This window comes from Canis lupus, chromosome 10 (genome assembly GCF_048164855.1).
Source record: "Canis lupus baileyi chromosome 10, mCanLup2.hap1, whole genome shotgun sequence".
Taxonomy (NCBI): Eukaryota; Metazoa; Chordata; class Mammalia; order Carnivora; family Canidae; genus Canis; species Canis lupus.
The window spans coordinates 59,910,937-59,927,738 of record NC_132847.1 but is presented as its reverse complement, the minus strand read 5'-3'; the positions used below and the strand labels follow the sequence as shown (position 1 = coordinate 59,927,738).

Here is a 16,802-nt window from a genome sequence, read left to right as displayed (position 1 = left end):
AGGGATCCCCAATTTTTTAGGTTCTAATGATGATTAGGAACACTTTGGGTCTGTCTTTGAGGAGTCAGTTTTCCACTGATTATGTGGCAGCTATGTGGAAGCTCAATGAAATCCGAATACAACTATGACCATCCTGTTAGAATAGTCTTCATTTCATAATCACTGATGTTCACTGCTGTTTTTCTGTCTCCTTTGAATGAAACCAGAATATGTCACCCCAAAATATGCCTCTTTGACAAAAATTGTTAGAAGATAAAAAAACAGCAGATACAATACATGGCAGCAGATACATGGGCCCTCTAACCCTTCCTTTTCCCTCCTGAAAGTAAGAGAAAAAACTCCCAGATGGATGGTATCCTCCCTCCACCAAAAGGAAAGTAAAATTCTTATCATCAAATCAGAAGTTGAGATTGGAGAGAATTCTATACAAATAGACCTTGTTCAAATGATTCTTATCTTCCTTTAGACTGCCCACATAGTTGAGTTACTTTTTCACAATTGCCTCTGTTTTTGTTCAAGCTAGTATAAAAGCAAGTATTTGCTTTTATTTGGGTCTCATTCCTTATGAGGCCTCCTGTGCCACATAAAACTTATATCAAATACTTTGGTATGCTTTTCTCCTCTTAATTTGTCTTATGTTGGTTACATTCTCAGGTCCAGTAAATATACCCTAAGAAGGTGTGCACAGAGAGAGAGGGAGAAACACTGATTTTAAGAAATTGGCTTGTGTGATTGTGGGGGTTCAAATCTTCAGGGCAGCCCAGCAGGCTTTGGGGGCCTGGGAAGAGTGGATGTTGCAGTCGTGAGTGTGAAGGCAGGCTGCAGGTAGATATCCTACCCTAGAGGACCTCAGTCCTTTCTACGTGGTTCACACCTGCTATTGATAACTGCTAAGGCTTCTTCTGTACATAGTCCTCACTGCCCAATGTCCCCACTTCTCATTTGCTAAACACCTTAGGGGCCCACGGACTGCTAGGTTCCCTGATGTTTTCTGACCTGAGCAGCAGAGGGGAGAAGAACTGGCTCTCTGCCAACTTAACCTGCTCCTCGCTTTATCTATTACCTGGGTGCTGGAGCATGATGACTTGCCCATGCTTTCTTTCCTGCACTTCTCTTAGAATCTTCGTAAAAATGACACTAATCCCATCCTGAGATCTGATCTTGGAAATTAGTTACTCAGCTGGGAGCCTTGCCATCCTGCCAAGGTACCTCTTATCCACTGTGAGAGCCATGTGCTGAGACACCATTCCCTTTCCTCAGTACTTTTTAATCTGCCCATGACTTCCGAGATCAGCCCTCTTCCCTCAAGGCTTCTATTTCACTTGCAATACATTCATATATCACTCCCATTAAGAAGTTGAAGCACAAGAAAAGTTAAGCAACCTGCCTGAGGCCAGTCACACTGATAGTTAAGGAGTTAGGGTTCCAACCGAGGTCTGGCTGCAGAGACACGTGGTCTCCCAGCTAGGCCTCACTGGCTGGAAAAGATGCAAAAATGAAAAGACATGGTGTCCCCCCTCAAGTAAGTCACAACCCGGAGGCATAGTCTACAATCTGTAAACTTGATCATTTGTACATTTTGACAATGGACGTTGACTGATGAGATTAACAGTGGGGCAGATTTCAGAAGTTCTGGCCCCGGGGAGGCATTTTTCATTGGGAGGGTTCCTGTTATCCCTTGGAAGAGTGGTTCGCAAACCCAGCCATGCCTTAGCAATCCTCGGTTGAACATACAGACCTCAGGACCTTATTTTAGTTAGCATCTCTGGGGAGGGCCCAGGAACCTTTATTTAACAGGCCCTTCTGGGGAGTCTTAAGCCCATACTTCTCTGAGGCTGGGCACTTGGGGCTTACCTTGTAAGACACTATCAAAAAAGGCAGTCGCCTAAGAGACTATTGACTTAGAGGAGGGAATAGAGAAGGGTTTGCGGTAGAGGGGACCAGAACCAGGAGTGGAGAGGAGGAGTGGGGCAATGCTTAGAAACCAGAGCCATGTGATGAAACACGAGATCCCATTATGAAACGCTTGGGCTGAGGGGAGGGAGTAGCAGCTGCACCAAGCCTCTGTCCTGATCCCATGACAGCAAAGCCAGCAGTCCCGGGACTGGGGACATAAAAGGAAGGAAGAGCTGACAGTTTTGTGAGGTAACTTCAACTTGGGAGAGTAGGCAAGCAGGAGCCTGGCTGGCTAGGCTGGGGTATTTGAGGGGTTCCGGACGAGCAAGCAGCAGGGAAGCCTCTGAAGCCTCCAGTTGGTGCAGCCAGCTGCCCTCCTCCAGACTGCTCCCTGCAGCTGAATTCAGAGTGAGTGTGTGTGTGTGGGGGGGGGGGGGGGGGAGTCGGGCTATCAGGGCCTGGCCTGGCGGAGGTGTGCTGGGTCTTGTGGTGGGGCCCCTGGGAAGGAGGCCCTTTCATTCAACTGTGTGCCTTCCTCTCTTGGTGGCTAGTGCCACTTCCTGGGGGGACGTCCTTGGCAACGCAGATCTGTGTCAGATGCACCCACCTACCAAGAGATCCTTTAGAGATGTTTTGAGGACAAAATGCGCACTGCAAAGTGTGGGTCCTACTAATGTGAACTTACCGAGAGAGTGTTTCTAGAAATCTTTCTCTGGGACTTCTAGTGTTGTGGGGGGAGGGGAAGAAAGTCCTTGTGAGGATGAAGGTAAAGCCCCTTAAGGGAATGGAATTTTGTTTCTTGACTAGTAAGTTTAGCCACTGAGGGTGACCTTTTGCTCCCTTTTATTCTTTGTTTCCTGCCCCCTGCTGTGTTAGTGTCCTGCTGGTTCCTGACTACCCTTTCTCCAGTAGGTCAAGGTATCCCAGTGGTAGAGGCCTGATACCCTTCACCCTGGGAGTCTGCAATTTTGGAAGTGGCTCTACATTATGGCTTTGGGCCCCTAGGAGGTTGCTTCCTTACTGCCGGGGCCCTGTCTGCAAGATCACAAGGCTAATCCTGTGTGAGGCAGCTTGTTTCTTGGCCTCTGACTGCTTTGTGGTTTTGGTTTTGTGGTCACTCTGGGTGTGCAGTGTGTCGCCTTCTGCCACAGAGACGTGAGGAGGCCTGGAGATTCTATTTCCATTGGATTTTTCAAGAATCTCCCATTTTCAGAAGTAGCCTGTAAAAATTCAGTTGGGCTTCTTTCCTCTTCATACTCCTCTGAGAAATTTTATTTTTCCCTTTTTTTTAACCTTTCCATCCATCTCTTACTCTTTCATTTAATTCCTCAAACAGTTATTGAGCGATTGCTATGTGCCAGGCACCTTTCTAGAAACTGAGGAATAGAGTGGTGAGCAACATGTAATTCTTGCCCTTGAGGAAAAATTAACACTCAGAAATAGATAGTGCTGTCCAATAGAATATTCTAGGATGCTGGAAATGTTTGCCTTGTCCAACGTAGTAGTCACTACTTATGTATGGCTATTAAGGAATTAAAACATGGTTACTGTGACTGAGGAATTAAAACTTTATTTGTTTATTTATTTATTTATTTATTTATTTAGATTTTATTTATTTATTCATGAGAGTCAGAGAGAGAGAGACAGAGACACAGGCAGAGGGAGAAGCAGGCTTCACGCAGGAAGCCTGATGTGGGACTCGATCCCAGAGTCCTGGGATTATGCCCTGAGCCAAAGGCAAATGCTCAACCACTGAGCCACCCAAGTGTCCCAAAACTTTATTTATTTTTAATAAATCGAAATATAGTTAGTTCTATGTGGCTAGAGGCTCCAGCATTGGATAGAGCAAAAAGGAGAGAGATAAAGAAGCAGATTTTTACAACATCATATGCCAAGCGTTATGATGAGATGGTTGGTTGGATTGGAACTAGGTTAACTAGGGGTTAATTGTAAAAGGCTTTGATTGAATCAGACTATAAAGGGGACCAAACACAAAGGGAAGCCCAAGACCAAGATGACAGATTCAGCTGGTAAAGAAATAATGAGCCCCTGTTAGATTCAGACTGTTTATTATTTGCATAGATAGTTATGACAAGAGAAGCCAAAAGTGCCAGCTGTCTGTGTCCTTGTCTTACACCCTGAAATAATGGCGCTGAAAGAAAAGGGGCCCCAGACTTCAACACAGTTGCGAGGTAGGTATCCTGTTGCGGAGGAGCCAACTCCAGACTGCAGTGAAATGGTCACAGAGTTTGCAGCCCTGCCCCAAATGCACGTGGGGGTGAGAGAGAGAGAGAGTCCCATGCCTCTCTGGAAAAAGGGAGGTGTATGGGAAAACTGTCTTATGGCAGCCTCCCATAAGATAGAGACCATTAAGAGCTACAAACTTCCACTTACAAGATAAAGAAGTCATTGGGGTATAAAGTACAGCATAGGGAATATATAACCAATAACATTGTAATAACTTTGTATGATGATGCATGGTAACAACCTTTCATGATGATTGTTCTGTAATGTATATTAGTTGTCAAATGTACACCTAAAACTAATATCATATGTCAATTGTATTTCTTTTTTTTTTTTTAAGATTTTTTATTTATTTACTCATGAGAGACACAGAGAGAGAGAGGGAGACAGAGACAGAGACACAGGCAGAGGGAGAAGCAGGCTCCATGCAAGGAGCCCGATGTGGGACTCCATCCTGGATCTCCAGGATCATACCCCAGGCTGCAGGCGGCGCTAAAACGCTGCGCCACCGGGGCTGCCCTGTCAATTGTATTTCAATTAAAAAAGAAGATAAGAGAGACAGGTGACAAAACAATCTTGTGAAGCCTCCTCCAAAGATTGCCTATCTTGTCATGTTCCTGAGATCACAAGGCATTCCATCTAGATTTAGGTCCTGGTGGTTCGAGTTTTGCCTGTGGACACACTGGAAACCCTCCAGGGTGCTGTGATGAAACCATTTCCCTGTAAAGGGTCTTTTTTTTTTTTTTTTAAGATTTTATTTATTTATTCATGAAAGACATGGAGAGAGGTAGAGACATAGGCAGAGGGAGAAGCAGACTCCCTGCAGGAAGCCTGATAAGGGCCTCGATCCCAGGACCCCAGGATCACACCTGAGCCAAAGGCAGACGCTTAACCACTGAGTCACCCAGGTGCCACCCCTGCAAAGGGTCTTAACACTTATGGCCAGAAGCTTTAGACTTCACCCTTCACCCTTTAGCCATTGGAAGTTTAAGAGATTAGACTGGGAGGTCTAATTTTTGTGTTGAGATCTGTCTGACAACATTGCAGAGATTAGACTGGGAGGCGAAAAAGACTGTAAACAGGGAGGAAGAATTAGGTAAATAGATGAGAGTTTCTGGGAATGAAGCGGAGAACACAATCAAAAATCACTTATTGAATACCTGGTAGTCAACAGCTCCATGTGCAGTGAATGTAACAAAAACAGATCAGACAGGGTCCTGCCCTCCAGAAATTTACAGATTAACAGGAGAGTGAAAACACAGCATAAATGGCTCTAGTATAAGGTTCAGTAACATATTAAATACTCTGAGGCATGTTGGAGAGCCCAGAGGATAGGGAGTCGTCTTCAGCTGTGTGTCCCTGTATACAGTTGGTGCCTTATTGCTGATGATGACAATTCAGCATTGGACAGGATAAGCTTTAAGGCTTCTTGCAACTTATTCTAGAAAATCTGGTACTGAGAGGCAATAAACCTTATTAACTAACAAAGGTATTAATCCCTGTCACAATACATGGATTAGTTTGGATCGAATTGAGAATAAGACAAAAGAAATGGAATACAGGCAAAGCAGGAAAGAGTCACAAACTTCAAGCATGGTGAGGGGTAAAGAGAAAGTTTGAGGGCTTTGGATACTGGGGGCAGGGCTGACTTGCCATACACCAACGGAAATAGTATGGTATTAGTATGGTACGAGTCCTTCCCTCCCTGTCCCACCACCATATTTTGATATTTCCATTTTGCCTTATTGTCCTCCCACCTGCAGGAGGTCAGTTGATCCTCAGTACCTCCGGAAAGGATGCCACGACAAAAAGGGAAAAAAAAAAAATGTTTTCCTGGCCTTTGAGTTACAAAAAAACTAACGGATGACATGAATTCCAGAGGCCACAAATAGGTGTCTTTGGTCTGGTACCCACCTTGGGGTTTTTGTGTATGTGCTATTTTGTTGTGTTTCCAGGAGAATACAGTTGAATGCCTTAGATTGGGCAGATCTTCTTCAGTTCACTACAGTCTGACTTGCATTCACTCTGACCTTCATGTGCAAACTTACAATACCTGCCCAGCCTCTCCAGCTATCTGAATTTGGACCCCATGGCATACCTTGCAAAATAGGTTTGGAAGAACGTATGATAACGTAGGAGCAGGACGTCCCTGGCCAAGTCTTTCAGCGCCGTACAAGTCACTGAGACTTACTTGGACTTCAAGGAAAAGCAGAGCGCTCTGAATTCTGTGATTACATCTCTGCCACCTGGAGGAACAAGGACTCAAAAGAGAAATTATGCTGAATCTAGAGAAACAGGAAAACACTGCATTTTGTGCACATGTGGGTTTGTGGACTAAAATTCAATCCTACTAGTCCATTATCCATCCTGCCATACTACGCACCCAGGCTGTATCTGTAACTAAAAGCTTCAGAGTCAGGGAAAGGAAAAGATGAAGCTAAAGACAAGAAAGTAGTGAAAAAGAAACAAGGGTAGGAAAGAGGGCAGGAAGAAAAAAAATGCACATTCACATTGTTGCTGTCATTTGGGGAAAATAAATAAGATTTATATAGAGGGTCAGATGGCACGGGTTCTTGTTTCACCATTAACACAGGCAAACTTGTGTAAGTCACTTAACTTGATGAGTTCAATCTCCTCACTTATAATGACCATGAGAGGATCTTGAAAAGTGAAAAAGCTTTATTATGGGAACTAATATTACCCAGCGGCTAGCTTTCAGTAATTGCTCAATGTTGTTCGCTGTTAGAGAAAAAAAAAGAGAACCAAGGGGAGACTAGAATTCCAGAAGCCATTTAAAAGAACCAGGCCCTTTACTTGTCAAATCATTGTGGTGTATAACTTCCCTTTCAATTTTCCTGGAGCTATTGCTGCTTTTTAAAATTATTTGTTAAAGATGATTCACATTGGACAGGACAACTTCTACTACCAGCTAGTGTAAATCCCATTGGCTAGTAGCTTCTCTACTAGGTAGAGGTACAATGTGTGAAAGATGCTGACTTTATTTAGCCTATATTCCAAGGAGCAAGGACTAAGGGGTCACTGATCATCTGGTCCCTTCCTTGTCTTTGGTGGGGAAATCTGAGACAGCCTTCACAAGCACACACCGTTGACCTGTCAAGTGTCTTTCTCTCTCCTTCGTTTTATGGTTTCGTTTTTGTCAAATCCATATCATTATTATCATGGAAAAAGTTACCAGGTCCTCAAGGGAAAGGAAAAAGTGAAGTCTCTCCAATATTTAGCTCTAAAAGAAATTTCTTGTGTGAAGGTTTGGCATGGCAAGATTTTCACAAAATCTTGATACAAATTTAGTGATATTTGAAAAGCCTCCTAAAGCCCAGGGATGGCTACTCAGCAGGTATGTTGATACCATGTGATCTCAACCTGAGGCCACTACTGGTTGGATCAGCTTGGATACCTGATTCAAGACATGTCAGGGATATTTTCTCCTTACCTATTTAGAATGGGGACCCAGAGATCACCAGTCACTCTGACTTGTCAGAAATGCTCCATAATAGTTATTCTTATTCTAGATATACATTTTTGCTATTTAGATCAAAGTATATGCCATAGTTTAGATTAGAGTGACATTTCCTATAAGAAGCAGTCCTCTTGAGAGAACAATATGGAAAATTTTCAATTTTTTTATGAGTATGATGTATGGAAGAAAGGAGGTGGGGGGAGAGAAAAGGAAGGAAAGGAGGAAGGATGTAAGGAAGGAGGAAATACCCCAAATTTTGCTCATTAATGGAACAGAGGACAAAATAGCAGATCCAATGTCTATTATAGTCTCTTTACCACAAACGACATTTTGACATTTATCACTCCATTAGAAAGGTATACAAGCAGAGACAAGATCATGGAGTTTCATTTTCCCTTAAAAATATGGGAACATGGGCAGCCTGGGGGGCTCAGTGGTTTAGCACCTGCCTTTGGTCCAGGGCCTGATTCAGGAGACCCAGGATCGAGTCCCATGTTGGGCTCCCTGCATGGAGCCTACTTCTCCCTCTGCCTGTGTCTCTGCCTCTCTCTCTCTCTGTCTCATGAATAAATAAATAAAATCTTTAAAAAAAATGGGAATATGAAAAAGAGCTGGAGGTTGGTTTTATAATGGAAGGGAGGGATTAGAGACCAAAATAAAAAATAACACAATAGTATATTTATGTTTAGGTAACTCTACCCCAGGTAGGTATGGGGCTTGAAAAGCAGTGCTGATCCTTCCTATAAATGCTTTTTTGTGTATTGCCTCCTTAGATCCTAACAAACACTCTGTGAAATAAGTCACATGGGTATTATCTCAACTGAGGAATTAAAGCTCAACTTACTCCAAACCATAAAAACTAAGGTTTACTACAGTGTTATAATTGATAAGACAGGAAGCTGTGGTATAAGCCTTACCCTGAATTTCCAGTTCTACTGTTAATTATTTACGAGGCTTTGAGCATGTCACTTAACCTGTTTCCTCATGTGTAAAATGAGAGTAATGAGTCTTCTTGCACGTCTTCTTTTCCCTCCTCCAAATGTTCTGTGTATTTTGTATGAAGTCTCTAGAAATAGAACTTGGATAGACTTAATGCAAGCCTTGTCTCGGTCTTTCTCCTGGGATTTCAGTCTCCAACTCAAAAGTCTCCTCTCACCCTATAGGGCAGGGAATACCACTCCATCCCTTTCCCAGTTGCCAATGGTCCAGCTGACAGCCACCCCAGCAAGTGCCCTTGCAGATGAACCAGTGCACATTCGAGTGACGGGCCTGCGCCCGTTGCAGATGGTGACCCTAATGGCGTCTCTGAAGGATGAGAAGGGGAATGTGTTCTGGTCCAGAGCCTTCTATAAGGCCAACGAGGTTGGTGAGCTGGACCTAATGCAGACTCCTGCATTTGGAGGTGACTACGTGGGGGTTCACCCAATGGGCCTCTTCTGGTCTCTGAAGCCCAAGAAGGCTTTCCAGAGGCTGCTGAAGAAGGATGTGATGAACAGCCCCTTTTGGATCACTCTGAACCTATATGACTCCGTTTGTTTTGAAGATGTCATCACAGATCAGGTCATGGCCAGCCAGGTGGTACAGCGCTGGTTCTCAGGCCCTGGGTTACAACGGGTGCAGATCCGAGAAGGTCGGGTGCGAGGAGCCCTTTTTCTGCCTCCAGGTGAGACTAATCTTTGGTGATACAGAAAACTTTGTTGATGAGTATAAAAACTGAAACAAAGGGCATCAAATTATTGGAGAACTAGTGTTTCCCACAATAGTTTAGAATCATCATGCCATTGTGTGTGTGTGTGTGTGTGTGTGTGTGTAAAGGTGGAATTCATTTTGCTCACCTTGTACTTTCCCTCTTATCCACTTGAGCCTCTTCTCACTCTTTCTGATCCCATTCTCTTTTCTTTTTATTGCTTTCAGGGGAAGGTCCTTTCCCAGGAGTCATTGATTTGTTTGGGGGCAGAGGGGGTCTGGTTGAATTTCGGGCCAGTCTTTTGGCTGCACGTGGCTTTGCGGTGCTTGCATTAGCATATTTTGCCTATGAAGATCTGCCCAGTGACCTGCTGGAGATTGACCTGGAATATTTTGAGGAAGCTGCCAACTTGCTACTAGCTCATCCCAAGGTATTTAAAATACTTTTCATTCTACTTTGCAACATTATAGCAAAACAAAACAAAACAAATCAGAAATGTCTGTTTTGCCTCTTTTACCAATCTGTTTAAACTTGGGCATAGCACATTTTACCCTTAAAATTGGGACAATATCTACCTTGTAGGATGGACATTATCCTTGTAGAGCTTGATGATCAGCTTATTGGCACAAAAGACAATAAATGGTGAATGTATTATGGTTATTTTCTTTCTTTTTTTAAAAAAGATTTTATTCATTTATTCACGAGAGACACACATACACACAGAGGGGCAGAGACACAGGCAGAGGGAAAAGCAGGCTCCATGCAGGGAGCACGACGTGGGACTCGATCCCTGGTCTCCAGGATCACGTTCTGGGCTGAAGGTGGCACTAAACCGCTGAGCCACCCGGGTTGCCCATATTATGGTTATTTTCATTGGAAAAAAAAAAAAGCCAAGGCTCCTCACATTTGAAGTCCTTGTGACTTGTCAGTGACTCTTCAATTTTTATCAGCTACTGATCTCATGAATCCTCTAGCTTAATGTGTTTTCAAACTTCAATGAGTTAAGTCACACGAAAGAGTCCTGAGACTAAGAACATGCACAGTTCAGTTTTAGAGCTGGGCCACAGGATCAGAGCAGAATCATCAGCAGAATGGATGTGGCTGCACCATCTGATGAGCTAAACTAGCTCTTCAGTGAGTATCAGATCTAGGGACAGAACTAAACCCAAAGTAAGTGTCCAAGGCTTAAAGCTGGGAAGGGAATCTAGAAAGGAAGGATCATTTTAGAACTCTGTCAAGTATTGTTTGTACCATTGAAAATGTGGGCCATGGCCCAGAGGCCTTGGTATGACCAGAGAGCTGCTTGAATGCAGACTCTCAGACCACACCCTGGTCAGCATCTACATTTTAACAAGATTCCCCAGGTGATCTGGATGCACGTTCAAAGTTTGAGAAGGACTGCTCATAATCCAGCTTTTTTTTCTAGGAATTAAATGTCAGATGAATTATAATCTAGACCTCTTAAAGAGGTCTCAAAGTACTGATGTTTGTGTTAATGACGAAAAAAAGAAACAGGAATAAATATCACAGGGTCAGGTGTCTGGGTTGACATTCTGTGAAACTAAAACATAGTAATTCTAGTTTTCCAGTCTGAAAATGTTTGAATATCAGTTATGTTTTATGGATCAACCTGTCATGGTAAAACAATCATACCAGCTAACATTTGTTAAATTGCTATTTGACTCTATGCTAAATACTCTAAAAGCACTGTTATTGAACACTCACAATTACTTGGTGATGTAAATACTGTTGACATCCTCATTTTTCAGATGAGAACTCAGATTAAGTCATGTGACAGGGCAGCCGTTTAGCGCCACCTTCAGCCCAGGGTGTGATCCTGGAGATCTGGAATTGAGTCCCACGTTGGGCTCCCTCCACGGAGCCTGCTTCTCCCTCTGCCTGTGTCTCTGCCTCTCTCTCTCTCTCTCTCTGTGTCTCTCATGAATAAATAAAATCTTAAAAAAAAAGAAAAAGTCATGTGACAAAACTACACAGACCTTCTGGCAATGCCTTTGCTCCAAATTGTTGGGTTATCCTGGCTCTGTTATTCATATCATTCTCTGCCCAGAGAGCCTTGACTGTTCTCCAGGAGACATGAGGCCACATCTCCTCTTGGAGCACTATTAGTATCTTCATCTTTGGTGTTACCTTCCTCATCACCATCAAACACGTGTGGTTTTTCTAAGCATATTTGGCTTAAAAAAAAATTTTTTTTTTCTAAAGACTAGGTCTTTTTTTTTTTTTAAGATTTTATTTATTTATCCACAAGAGACACAGAGAAAGAGAGAGGCAGAGACACAGGCAGAGGGAGAAGCAGGCTCCATGCAGGGAGCCCGACGTGGGACTCCATCCTGGGTCTCCATGATCACACCCTGGGCAGAAGGCGGTGCTAAACCGCTGAGCCACCCGGGCTGCCCTGGGTTTTCTTTTCTTTTTATTCTTTTCTTTTCTTTTTCTTTTCTTTCTTTTCTTTTCTTCTTTTCTTCTTTTTTTCTTTTCTTTTTTCTTTTCTTTTCTTTCTTTTCTTTTCTTTTTCTTTTTTAAAGGATTGTCTAGAAGGAATTAAATCTCAGATCAAATGTTTTCAATTTTAAAAAAGTTTTTTTTTTTTTTTCATTTCAAATGTCACTCTTTGACATTATCTGAAGAGGAAGAGCAATTGTCAAAATTCAGTTTAGATTCAGTGTCATCAGAAGAGGTTCAATTCCCATCTCGGCTCCTTGACATTGTTGTAGCCTTAAGCAAGACTTGTAAACTTCCTGAATCTCAGGGTTCTTATCGGTAGGACAAGCGGAGACAATTTATGTGTAAAGCACTTAGCTGAGACAATTTATGTGTAAAGCACTTAGCTGAGGGCTCAGCCTACAGTAAACTGTCAATAAATCCACCTTGTCATCCTTGCCCATCTGGTTTTCCCCCTCTCCTTTCCCTACATCCTCAACCAGTCCCAAAGTGTTTTAGGGTCTATTCCTGGAACTTCTCAATAGGTCACACCTTCTTCATCCTCCCTGCCACTCTTTCAGTTTGCTCCTTCATAACTGCCCCCCTGTGGTAAGTAAGTCCACAGTATAGTATCCTATCTCCAGTGATAGTCTGCTCCCTTGTTCCCCGGTCCATTCCTGTCATGGTAGTTTCCAAATATGGAAGTACACTGCATTTCCTGGGGTGGAGGGGGGATATGCTCTAGTATGAGATTCTTGGGCCCATCAGAGCTATTGGAATAGAAACTAAAAAAAAAAAAAATGGATCCCAGAAAGCTCTAATTGAAAGAACTTTTTTTTCCAGGTGATCTGATGATAGGTGCTGGTCTGTGAGTGTAAACAAAGTAAACATATCAGGTTGCTATGCATTTGCTGCTCTCTGTCCAAAATGCCCTTCCTTTCCCTACTTGTCTTCCAACCTTCTTTCTTCCCTTTGCTCCCTCAGCCTTTCACAGAGTTAAAGACCCCCTCTCTTATGACCTACTACTTTTCCGACTGAACTGGTCACTGGCATTCAATTGTTTATAGAATCCAGGTCTTTCAACTTTATACCCTCAAAGCTTTCACCGTTAGCTCTTGGATTCATGGACATGCAAAACCTCAGTAGCTGTAAAATGCTATTTAAATATGAATAACACTTACATAATATTCTAAACAACCTGGGAAACTCTTTTCCTAACTAGAGAGAAGAATTTGATTCTTAAGTTTCCCTGCTTCTATTCAGGTGATGTTGAATGTTGTTGGTGCATTTAAACTCTTTTTGGTTTTATGGAACTCTGCTTTTGATGAAGAACTTTTATTTTGATTGTTTCACTAGATCCTTATAACAATCCTGCAGGGTTGGTAATAATATCACCCTGGTAAGACAATAAGGCTTCCAGAAGGCAAATAGGTAATGTCTTCGGTCATAGAAGCTGATAAATCCAAGTGCTAGGACTCTCATCCCATATTTTCTGTTTCTATCACACTAGCTTACTTGGCCTGTAGGGCAGCTGCTTCGAGTATGGCATGTGATGGGTTCCCTATATTTTGTGCTTCAGGTCCAAACGCCAGGAATCGGGGTGATCTCTGTGAGCAAAGGTGCAGAGATTGGGCTGGCCATGGCCTGCTTCCTGAAGCAGGTGGTAGCCACCATCTGGATCAATGGGACCAATGCCATTTTTGAATTTCCACTCAGGTACAAAGATACGGTAATAACACCCATCCCCACGTTTGTAGAGCGCATGCAGTTGGACATCTCAGGGGCTATGCGCCTCCGCCACTACAAGGGGGATCCCTGGGATGAACTGAATCAGCAGAGCGTGCTTCCTATTGAAAAGGCCCTGGGTTCGATCCTCTTCATTGTTGGAGAGAATGATGAATGCATGAATAGCAAGGAGTATGCCGAGCAGGCCTTGCACCAGCTGCGGAGCCATGGGAGAAACAACGGAAGGATGCTGTTATACCCTGGGGCGGGCCATCTCATAGAGCCGCCCTATTCACCCCTGTGTTACGCTTCCCCAAACAAGAACTTTTCTCTGCCTCTGCTTTGGGGAGGAGACCCTGCTGCCCATGCCGCAGCCCAGGAGCACTCCTGGGGAGAGATCCTGAAATTCTTCAGGCAGCACCTTACTCAAACCAGGAGCAAACTCTGAACCAGGGCTAAGGGTGATGATGAGACAAAAAAATGAGAAGGCAGGGATATGATGGGAAGAGGGAGTTCTCCTGACTTCTGTAGATTTCATAGTTATCCTGGGTCAATTGGAAGGAAATAGGACAAAAAATCAAGGAACAAGGGCACAGGTGCACCAGAAGTATTTCTGACAAATTTGTATGTGATCTGAATGTTTAATAAACTGAATCTTCATTTATATGCACCAGGGTACATTGCTATCTCAATATTGCAATACCCTTGTAAACTGAATAATCTTGTTTCCCAAGTAGGAATACCTTGGATCCAGGTATTGTCAATCTACATGAATTTCCAAGTTACTTGTGGAAAAACATTTTCTGTTTAAAATTGAATTTCTGACATTTGAAATGAAAAGTTCTAATGCCACCATCAAATGTAATGCTTGTTATAGATTTCCAAAGCATACTTTATTTTTGTATAAAGCTCAGGATAGTGATGTTTTGTATAAAGCTCAGGATAGTGATGTTTCTTTTTACTCCTAAAATATATTTCTTTTTAAAATTTAATCAGGAATGGGATTGAATTTAATCACATGCCTTTGTAGCACTTATTGAAATTAGTTAATGAAATTAGTTAATATTTTTAAAACAATTACAGCAGTTAAGGTATGTAGCAATTACTCTATCAGAATTGGCTGCAATTATTTCCATAATGCTTTCCTCCTTCAGTCTATTAGTGTGGTGAATTACATTCATTAATGGACTTATGTTGCTTTTGCACCTAATTTTACCAGATTATTTTCTCATATTGACTAATTTGGGTTTGTAAAAATTTTTGGAGTCAATATGGTCATTCCTATTTTCTCAGCATTTTGCCCATATATTCTAGAACACATTTTTTGCTAATAATTTTGCACATATCCCCTTTTATCTGCATGTTTTCCCTTTTTCCTCTCAGTCTGACTTGACAAATATTTTTCTATTTTATTAATATTTTCCAAGAACAGTTTTGATTTGTTTTTTGGTCTTTTCCTCCTGATTCCTTGATTTCTGTTGTTTTAAAATAAATTCATTCCTTCTGCTATATTTTTTGTTGTTGTTTATTTTTCTGGCAGTGTTCTCATTTTGTTGATTTCTAAATAGTTTTTGATTTACCTACCCCCCCATCCCACCTCCACCTTAAACCCAAAAGTAACTTTACCAAAGTATCATACTGTAGATACTATTTATTATAAGGGGGAAGGAGTGAGAAACTTTGCAGTGGAGGATCAGATTGTTACCACCTGAACCCACTGGTCAAACTTAGCGTCTCTTAAAATGGTCATTTTTACATAATGTGCTTCATGATGTGGAGTGCCTGGCACTACTTGGATGACTTCTAAAACACTATTAAACTTGAACCTAGTCAAACCTTTCAATCAAATTTATTGATACAGTGGCTAGAGACCAGTTAAAAAATCCTGCAAAGAGACAAATCCAGGTTGTGGGTCATTCTATGACCTGGTCTCATTTTAAGTTAACAACTCACCTGGTTTCTTCACAAGTTAGTTGCATGAAAAAATTTGGGATTTTTTTCTTTGTGGGATTCCCCCCCACCCCCCTGCCCTTTTTTTGCATTGGAATGAGCTGTGGGACAATCAAGCATTAAAAGAGGCTTAAGAAAAAAAGAGACTTAAGAGACATATCAACCAAATGCTATTTGTGGGCTGGGTTTGAGCACAGTGACTGTAAAAAGACATTTTTGAGACAATTAAAAAAATCTGAATATGGATTGGATATTAAATGACACTGAAATTGATATTCTCTTGTTAGGCATCATAATGGTATTGCGGTTATATAAAGACCACTTTTAGATAAAGATGAATACTGACATATTTACGGGTGAAGGGTTGCAATGTCTGGGAATTGTTTTAAATACAGAAATATGGCAAAATGTGAATAATTATTACTTCTAGATTATGGATATTGAGGTATAATATTTTTTATGTGTGGATGCAATTTTTCATAACGAAAAGGTAAAAAAATAAAAGATACAATCAATATATTTACCTTTCTCCCTCCAAAGTCAAGAACTTTAGCATATCTAAATCTTTTTCTTCATAACAACCCCATTAATTTCAAATTATTGATTTGTTTTAAAATAAATACATATTTAACATAACTATGCTTTAATGTATCTTTGCTCCTTATAGTTTCTTACAGGCTGTCTTCTAAATTCTTGATTTTATCTTCTGCTTGGCCATTTCTTAAAGTACAAACTCAAGTCATTATTTTAAAAGATTCCTATTCACCTGAATCTTGGCAAATTAAAAAAGTCTATATTTTGGTCCCTTTGCAATAAAGAATTTTATACTTGTAGAATTTGATGTTAATAGACTTTGATCTTTTTATTTTAGCATCCATTGTTTCCAGTGAGAAGTCTGATTCTTCTTACTTTGTGGAATTTTTTTCTCCTTTGGTTCATATTTTCCTATTTCTATTTTATTTTTATTTTACTCTGTATCTGAAAGCTTTTTACAGTTTTCTCTTTGTTCTTAATGTTCTGAAATTTCTTTAAGATATGAGTAAGTGGGGATCCCTGGGTGGCGCAGCGGTTTGGCGCCTGCCTTTGGCCCAGGGCGCGATCTTGGAGTCCCGGGATCGAATCCCACGTCGGGCTCCCGGTGCATGGAGCCTGCTTCTCCCTCTGCCTGTGTCTCTGCCTCTCTCTCTCTCTCTGTGACTATCATAAACAAATAAAATTAAAAAAAAAAAAAAAAAAAAAGATATGAGTAAGTGTGAGTTTATCATTACTATGTTAATTAATTTTGTTTTGTACTGTATGGGCCATTCCAAACTCAAGACCTAGCTTTCTTCAGCTTTAGACATTTGCTTCTATTAATTTTATAATCACTTTAACCTTTCC

General features: G+C 41.6%; 1 protein-coding gene across 5 annotated transcripts in view; it reads left to right on the top strand.

Moving 5' to 3' along the window:
- BAAT (bile acid-CoA:amino acid N-acyltransferase) overlaps positions 1 to 14,983 on the top strand; it is a 29,458-nt gene extending 14,475 nt beyond the window's left edge. For 2 of the 5 annotated variants that reach the window (XM_072842155.1, XM_072842156.1), the window contains 3 exons: positions 8,782 to 9,281; positions 9,533 to 9,735; positions 13,327 to 14,983. In XM_072842155.1, the coding sequence (XP_072698256.1) occupies positions 8,819 to 9,281; positions 9,533 to 9,735; positions 13,327 to 13,920 (1,260 nt within the window). In that variant the 5' untranslated portion in view covers positions 8,782 to 8,818 and the 3' untranslated portion in view covers positions 13,921 to 14,983. Of the gene's footprint in view, positions 1 to 1,990; positions 2,305 to 3,978; positions 4,089 to 8,781; positions 9,282 to 9,532; positions 9,736 to 13,326 lie in introns of those variants that run through there. The other 3 variants (XM_072842157.1, XM_072842152.1, XM_072842154.1) reach the window with 3 other exon arrangements.
- Positions 14,984 to 16,802: the final 1,819 nt, after the last annotated feature.